Source organism: Anomaloglossus baeobatrachus, chromosome 4 (assembly GCF_048569485.1).
Source record: "Anomaloglossus baeobatrachus isolate aAnoBae1 chromosome 4, aAnoBae1.hap1, whole genome shotgun sequence".
Lineage (NCBI taxonomy): Eukaryota > Metazoa > Chordata > Amphibia > Anura > Aromobatidae > Anomaloglossus > Anomaloglossus baeobatrachus.
Genome location: NC_134356.1, coordinates 432,120,485 through 432,129,218, shown reverse-complemented (window position 1 = coordinate 432,129,218; position 8,734 = coordinate 432,120,485). Strand labels below are relative to the sequence as shown.

Genomic DNA, 8,734 nt, shown 5'->3' with positions numbered 1-8,734 from the left:
TCAATCCAACAGTTTACATCCGCAGATGAATTTTTCTTGTCAACAGAACCATAAAGAGTAGAATTATCGAAGGACCTTCAGGGTGATCACATACCCTGCATATTGTTGCACGTTATTCACAGGCGCAGTCCCACTACTGATCTGCACAGGAGTTTTGACCTGCTCCGTTTCCGACCTGGGCCGATTCACCCCTCCTTAAGACAACCTGGTAGCTGTAAGCTCTCTCAAAGTCACCATATTGACACCGAACTTAGTGTGGACACCCGATCTACATAGCACAGGGTAGCCCAGAACTCCTGGACTCAAGCAATCCACCAGCCTCCCAGGAAGCTGGGATCACAGGTGCGCGCCACTACACCCAGCTTAAAGTCTGTGTTTTTGCTGTGTTGTCCAGGCTGCTGTACACTGGTTATTCACAGGCGCAGTCCCACTACTGATCTGCACAGGAGTTTTGACCTGCTCCGTTTCCGACCTGGGCCGATTCACCCCTCCTTAAGACAACCTGGTAGCTGTAAGCTCTCTCAAAGTCACCATATTGACACCGAACTTAGTGTGGACACCCGATCTACATAGCACAGGGTAGCCCAGAACTCCTGGACTCAAGCAATCCACCAGCCTCCCAGGAAGCTGGGATCACAGGTGCGCGCCACTACACCCAGCTTAAAGTCTGTGTTTTTGCTGTGTTGTCCAGGCTGCTGTACACTGGTTATTCACAGGCGCAGTCCCACTACTGATCTGCACAGGAGTTTTGACCTGCTCCGTTTCCGACCTGGTCCGATTCACCCCTTCTTAAGACAACCTGGTAGCTGTTAAAGTCTGTGTTTTTGCTGTGTTGCCAGGCTGCTGTACACTATATTGTTGCACGTGCCTCAAACTCATTCCACTGCAATAACCAAATACTGCACTATTCTGAAATCAGATCATGCAGCCATTCTGCATCACGATGGGCAGAGTAAGAGACAAGGGTCGCAAGACGCAGTGTGTACAATACGTTTAGGGTTATAAATGCCAGTGTTGTGTCATATCTTAAATACAATCAGACAAACACTCATTTAACTATTTTATTAATACTCCCAGACAATGTATTTATTTATCATATCCTGACTTGTATGAAGAGCAGTGAATTGAATTTATTGCACCATGTCTTTTTTATTAGACTAGACAAGTTATTCTGTGATACATTTTGCTATGAAACATGTCTGCCTATTTTATTCATGAATTTATTTTGTCTCAGCATAGGTCTTCATGGGGTCTTCTTCCCATGCAGACAGTGTGGACAATTTCTGACTGGTATTTTCATCAATGGGCCATCCCCACGCCTTGAAAAATGGGGACAGGTTTTTATTTACTGCTTGAGAAAACTTCTCTGCCCAGAGATTCATCTTGACTTTATTGTCATTGCTGCCTTTGGGCATGGTTTGGTAGTCAGCAAAAAGACGCTTGAAAGGATCCCAACCGAAGCACTCTTGTAGCTAAAAAATATAAAAAACACAAGATGTTATCCCAGCTGCACTTACAGGTTGGAAATATCAAACAGATGTGGATTTATGTAATGTGGTTAAACAGACACTCAACTTGAAGACTGAATTTGTATTGAATAAGCTAAATCATCATATGTTTTATAACTGCCCTGAGATTCCCCTAATTCTAAGATAGTACTGCAGCTTTTACTCACCATACCTCATGTGAGAAAGAAGTTCTTCTAACCAAGGTTAAGGATCTGTCAAGGCTAGAGAAAAATGAAGGCTGCATCCTGCTCTCAAGTTCCATTTGAAGCATAACCCAATGGTCTTACAGAAGTCTTGATCTAGGACCATTTAGTACAACACAAGAAGAGTATTACACAATAAACAAAGATGAAGATGTTTTCTATGAATAACATAATTATATAAAGGAAATCTGTCTGTAGGATTTCATCCCTCAAACCATTTATATGAACATGTAGCTCTTTCATAGAACAGTCCAACAATATCTTTACTCAGCCAGTTCCGTTATTGAGAAATCAAAGTTTGAATTGATATGCAAATGGGGTTGTAGATCAGAAGACTCTGTCACTTCAACTCTATTACCCGAGTAGCACCACCTCCTCCTGTTTGATTTATGCCTCCTTTGCTTGAAGTCACACAGTATAGAACTGTCAATCAAGCAGGAGGAGCCAGCGCTGGGTGGGTAATAAAGCTAAAGTGACAGAGTCTTCATATTTACTGTCTCATTTGCATATCAATTAAAACATTGATTACTTAGTAAAGCAGGAACGGACTGGCCATGTAAAAAGATATTTCTGGACTTGTCTTTAAAGAGTTACATGTACAGTGACTCGAATAAATATTCATACCTAGTAAACGTTTCCAGATTTTTTCATGTTACACCCACAAACAAATGTATTTTATTGGTATTTTATGTGATATACCAACACAAAGTAGCATATGGTGGACCCCACAGCCAGGAGAGACCTTTTAGCTATTGAGCGGTTAGTCCATATCTACAATAGTGGGGAAATAGATGTGTATCCATTCTCTCCCACTTAGGCTATATTCACATTTCTGTTGTTTTGCATCAGTCACAATCCGTCGCCTTGAGGAATTACAGTATCCTGCAAAATATTTTGCAGGAATCGTTTTTTTCCCCATAGACTTCTATTAGCAACGGATTGTGACTGATGGCCCTGCGTTGCATCCGCCGCCTGATGATCAGTCGTTTACTGACTGACCAGCAGGCGGGAGCAACGCTGAATGTAACTTTTTCTTGTGCAGCGGATCTTTTTTTACTGTGAGCATGCGCACAGTAAAAAAACATGATCTACTGTAAATGCAGTTCCAGTTCCAGCGGCCTGAACGATCAGCTGATCGCCCGGCCACCGGCTTTTGTGAGCGCTGATTGCTCACAAAAGCCGGCGCCAGGGTGATCAGCTGGTCGCTCAGAAAAGCCGGCCGGCTTTTCTGAGCGATCAGCTGATCACCCGGCGTCCGGCTGTGAACGATCAGCTGATCACCCGGGGGCCGGCCGATCAGCTGATCGCTCAGAAAAGCCGCTGGTGAAACAGTAAAAATAAAAAAAAAACAAAACAAAAAACAAAAAAAAAAGGGTCTTTGTTTTGTAGCATCAGTCACATCAGCTGTGCCTCTCTCTGCAACATATCCGTTGCATCAGTCACACAACTGAGTGTCACTGACGCAAAATAATGGAAATGTGAACATAGCCATATATTGACTGTCTTCTTATTGTTTCAGCTACTCTTTAAGTGCCAGCTGGGCCTGTCAGCACCTTATTCACACAGCAGCCTGGTGTTATTTCATACTGACCAAGCGGTGAGTCTCTACTGTACCACTATTAGAGATTTAGATTAATTTTCTCCCATTTCAATAGCATTTGGCATTTTTCTTTCAGCCATTCTCTGGATCAATTGAGCTTGCAAGCAACATTATTATTGTTTCCCCCATATATGTCAATGCGGACCACCGCCTCCCCTTTTTCTGATTTTTTTTTTTTTTTTAAAGGGACATTACATCTTTCTCTGGCTTGAACAGGCATACTCCCTATAACTACAGGTACACTTTTTAATCTATGATCCCTTGATAATACTTTAATATGAGATCTTTCAAATAACATTAAAATTATTTCAACCACTTTTTTCCCTTAGGTCTTCTATAAGCACAATACGCATCATTTCTTATTCCAGGTATATATTTTTTAAATGTAGCCTCCTTGTTAGGCTAGGTTCGCACACTGCGTTTTTTTGACGCTGCGTTTTTGTGCGTTTTTTGCGGCAAAAACCGCACAAACCGCACAAAAACGCACCCGCGTCAAAAAAACGCACGCATTTTGCCGCGATTTGGTGCGTTTTTTGGCTGCGTTTTTGCTCACTGCGTCTTTATGCGTTTTCTATCAGTGAACAATGCCATTAAAGATTGTTGAAAAAAAAAAAAAGGTCTGATGTAATTTCCTTCTTCAATATGTTCTTCATTCTCCACTAGTGTATGCAATAGAGCAGACATCTGCAGAACTACAAGGCTCAGCATGCTCCATACAGGACTGTATGCTGGAGGGAGAGGCAGAGGGAGCAGAACTACAAGGCTCAGCATACTCCATCCAATAGTGTATGCAGGAGAGCAGACAGCAGCTGCAGAACTACAAGGCTCAGCATCCTACATCCAGGACTGAATGCAGGAGTTTTTTGCCCTATTTTTGTATGCTAGCCGGGTACAGCAGGCAGGTACAGGCTGCCCCCAACCCCAGCTGCCTATTTGTACCCGGCTGGGAACCAAAAATATAGAGAAGCCCTTTTTTTTTATTTCATGAAATAATTTAAAAAAAAAAAAATGACGTGGGCTTCGCCCAATTTTTGAGTCCAGCCGGGTACAACTAGGCAGCTGGGGATTGGAATCCACAGTGCAGGGTGCCCATGCTTTCTGGGCACCCCCGCTGTGAATTGCAGTCCCGCAGCCACCCCAGAAAATGGCGCTTTCATAGAAGCACCATCTTCTGGCGCTGTATCCAACTCTTTCAGCTGCCCTGATGCCGGGTGGCTCGCTGGGTAATAATGGGGTTAGGGCTAGCTGTATACTATCAGCCCTAAGCCCGAAATTCATGGTGTCATGCCAATATTAGACATGGCCACCATGAATTTCTAGTAAAGATAAAAAAAACACAACACACAGAAAAATATTTTTATTAGAAATAAAACACAACACAATTAGTGACTCCATCTTTATTGAAATAAAGAACCCCCCTTCGCAGTAATCCTGGGTCAAGGGTCTCGCGCCGTCCAATCCGGATCCAATATGATCTGATGGATTTGCTGGAAGGCAAAGCGATCAGATGATGTGTCAGGTTCTAGGGGCTGAAGCACATCACACATCAGCTGATTGTATAAAAGCCGTTTATACAATCAGCTGATGCATCAGTGCAAAAAAAAAAAAAAAAATACTCACTTATGTGCTGATTACCGGCAGCTCCTGGAGCGATTGGAGGAGTCTGATCCTGTCCGATCGCTGCAGCAGCTGCCGGTAATCAGGGATGAAGTCTCCTGATGCATCCGCTGATAGCTTAAACCGGCCGGGCGCCCGCGTCACCTGCAGGATGAAGGACCTGGCGATGGATCACCTGATGCAGTCACCTGACGCATCAGCTGATCGTAAGTCTCGGGCTGACGCTGGCGCCCAGCCGGCTTCATCTATCAGCGGATGCGTCAGGAGACTTCATCCCTGATTACCGGCAGCTGCTGCAGCGATCGGACGGGATCAGACTCCGCTGCAGGAGCTGCCGGTAATCAGCACATAAGTGAGTATTTTTTTTTTTTTTTCTTTTCTTTTGCACCGATGCATCTGCTGATTGTATAAATGGCTTTTATACAATCAGCTGATGTGTGATGTGATTCAGGCACTTGATCCTGACACATCATCTGATCGCTTTGCCTTCCAGCAAACCGATCAGATGATATTGGATCCGGATTGGACGGCGCGGGACCCTTGACCCAGGATTACTGCGGAGGGGGGGGTTCTTTATTTCAATAAAGATGGATTCACTAATTGTGTTGTGTTTAATTTCTAATAAAAATATTTTTCTGTGTGTTGTGTTTTTTTTATCTTTACTAGAAATTCATGGTGGCCATGTCTAATATTGGCGTGACACCATGAATTTCGGGCTTAGGGCCAGCTGATAATATACAGCTAGCCCTAACCCCATTATTACCCAGTGAGCCACTCGGTATCAGGGCAGCTGGAAGAGTTGGATACAGCGCCAGAAATGGCGCTTCTATGAAAGCGCCATTATCTGGGGTGGCTGTGGACTGCAATTCGCAGCAGGGGTGCCCAGAAAGCATGGGCACCCTGCACTGTGGATTCCAATCCCCAGCTGCCTAGTTGTACCCGGCTGGACACAAAAATTAGGCGAAGCTCACGTCATTTTTTTTTTAAATTATTTCATGAAATTCATGAAATAATTAAAAAAAAAGGGCTTCTCTATATTTTTGGTTCCCAGCCGGGTACAAATAGGCAGCTGGGGGTTGGGGGCAGCCCGTACCTGCCTGCTGTACCCGGCTAGCATACAAAAATATGGCGAAGCCCACGTCATTTTTTTTGTTTGGGGGGGGCAAAGAAATCCTGCATACAGTCCTGGAAGGAGGATGCTGAGCCTTGTAGTTCGACAGCTGCTGTCTGCTCTCCTGCATACACTATTGGATGGAGGATGCTGAGCCTTGTAGTTCTGCAGCTGCTGTCTGCTCTCCTGCATACACTATTGGATGGAGTATGCTGAGCCTTGTAGTTCTGCAGCTGTCTGCTCTCCTGCATACACTAGTGGAGAATGAAGAACATATTGAAGAAGGAAATGACATCAGACCTTTTTTTTTTGTTCACTGATAAAAAACGCATCAAAACGCATCAAACGCATAAAAAACGCAGCAAAACGCAGCAAAAAACGCGCGCGTTTTTTGCCACGTTTTTTTGACGCGGGTGCGTTTATGTGCAGTTTTTGCCGCAAAGAACGCACAAAAACGCAGCGTCAAAAAAACGCAGTGTGTGAACCTAGCCGTACACTGCTTTGGTACACGTCTAACCTCATGGCTCGTATACATACTTTTTCAGTTTGTTTACTCAGGATTACCTTCCTCCTTGGCCTAGAGACATGTTCCCTATTGTATGTATCTAGATACAAACTTGGGACAACATTTTCAGACAATTGGTGAGTCCTTTTACAATTCCTCTTTTCATTTATCTTGTTCTTTTTCCTACATAGCTTGGATCTATATATGTCAATTTAGATTTTTGTATTCTGCTTTGATGCATGACTTGGATATTTTCCATATGGTGCATTATTTCATTATTCCAGCGACGGGATTCTATTTGATATATTGTACAATACTGTATATACAGTAACTGTATATATTTCTCCATATGGCAGTGTATTACATTTCTGTATGTTGATGCATTTACTTTATATACTTATTGTTAATTCTGTCTTGTTTTTTCATTTATGTGTTATAGAGCGACTTTATGATTAAGACTCTAGAGGTCGAAACATCAACATTGCTAGTCACCTGTGTTAAGAAAACACTATATTTTTACTTTTTCACAATATTAAAAATATTTTTGCATTCTATAAGTGTGCTACAATTTTTTTTAATTAGAATACTTAGGGGCTAACTAAGGAGTGGCACTATAAGAAGCATTTTATGGTCCTGGAGTGGCCTAGCCAGTCTCCAGACCTGAACCCAATAAAAAAATCTTTGGAGTGAGGTGAAACTCTATGTTGCTCAGCGACAGACCCGAAAGCTGACAGATCTAGAGAAGAGGAAGTGGGCCAAAATCCCTGCTGCAGTGTGTGCAAACTTGGTCAGAAACTACAGGAAATGTCTGACCTCTGTAATTCTAAACAAAAATTTCTGCACCAAATATTAAGTTCTGCTTTTCTATTTTATCAAATACTTATGTAATGCAATACAATGCAAATTAATCATTTAAAAATCATAAAATGTGATTTTCTGGATTTTTAAAAATTTATTCTGTCTATCACAATTGAATTGTACCTATGACCTCTCCATTAGAGTTGAGCGCGGTTCGTGGTTCGTGGTTCTCCAGTTCTAGGCTCGAGTGATTTTGGGGCCTGTTCTAGATCGAACTAGAACTCGAGCTTTTTGCAAAAGCTCGATAGTTCTAGAAACGTTCGAGAACGGTTCTAGCAGCAAAAAACCAGCTAATTCCTAGCTGGCTTTCCGCTGTAATAGTGTAAGTCACTCTGTGACTCACACTATTATGACATTTCAGTGTATAGTGTGCGTGAACAGCGCCTTCAGATCACTCCTGTTTGTATAATGGCGATCGCCATTTTTTTTTTTCTTTTTCCTTGTCTTCCTTCCCTAAGCGCGCGCGTCTTGTGGGGCGGGCCAGCATGTCAGCCAATCCCAGACACACACACAGCTAATTGGACTTGTAGCCAGAGAAGCAACGGCATGTGTGATAGGATGTCCATGTCACATGTCCCTGCATTATAAAACCGGACATTTTCCTCCAGCACGCCATTATCTCTTCTGCGTCCTTGGTGTCAGACATCACTGGGGCAGCTCCGTCCTGAGTCCTATCGCCGATATTGGATACGCTGGACAGCATAGGGATAGCACTATCTATCAGTCCTTTTAAGGGCTCGTACGGGCAGGGTCAGAGTTAAGGTGACAGGTCCTGAAAAGAGCGACAGCGTCTGTGTAGCAAAGGTCAGGGATTTCGTCGCTGCATTTCCCCATTAGGAGGGAATAGAAAGGCAGGCTTCCATTCCTCTACCCAGACCCACAATCCTGGCACTGTACCCTCCTGTCCTCTGCACACTCCAACTCATTATAACTAAGCCATTATACTAGCAAACACTCAGTGTACCTAGTGGCATCTTAAACGTGGCTATTGGACTGTTGTCTAGTCACACTAGTGCAAAGACATTTGCAGCACCTCTACCTGCATTGCACACTCAAACTCTTTTTAACTAAGCCATTATACTAGCAAACAGTCAGTGTACCTAGTGGCATCCTAAACGTGGCTATTGTACTTTTCTCTAGTCACACTAGTGCAAAGATATTTGCAGCACCTCTACCTGCATTGCACACTCAAACTCTTTTTAACAAAGCCATTATACTAGCAAACAGTCAGTGTACCTAGTGGCATCCTAAACGTGGCTATTGGACTTTGCTATAGTCCCAGTAGTGCAAAGATATTTGCAGCACGTCTGCCTGCATTGCACACTCCAACTC

The 8,734-nt window shown here is 43.3% G+C and overlaps 1 protein-coding gene across 1 annotated transcript in view; it reads right to left on the bottom strand.

Moving 5' to 3' along the window:
• Nucleotides 1-1,057: 1,057 nt before the first annotated feature.
• LOC142303760 (TRPM8 channel-associated factor homolog) overlaps nt 1,058-8,734 on the bottom strand; it is a 171,939-nt gene continuing 164,262 nt past the window's right edge. Inside the window, exon 8 of the mRNA XM_075345454.1 lies at nt 1,058-1,472. Coding sequence (XP_075201569.1) covers nt 1,221-1,472 — 252 coding nt within the window. The 3' untranslated portion in view covers nt 1,058-1,220. The remainder of the gene's footprint in view (nt 1,473-8,734) is intronic.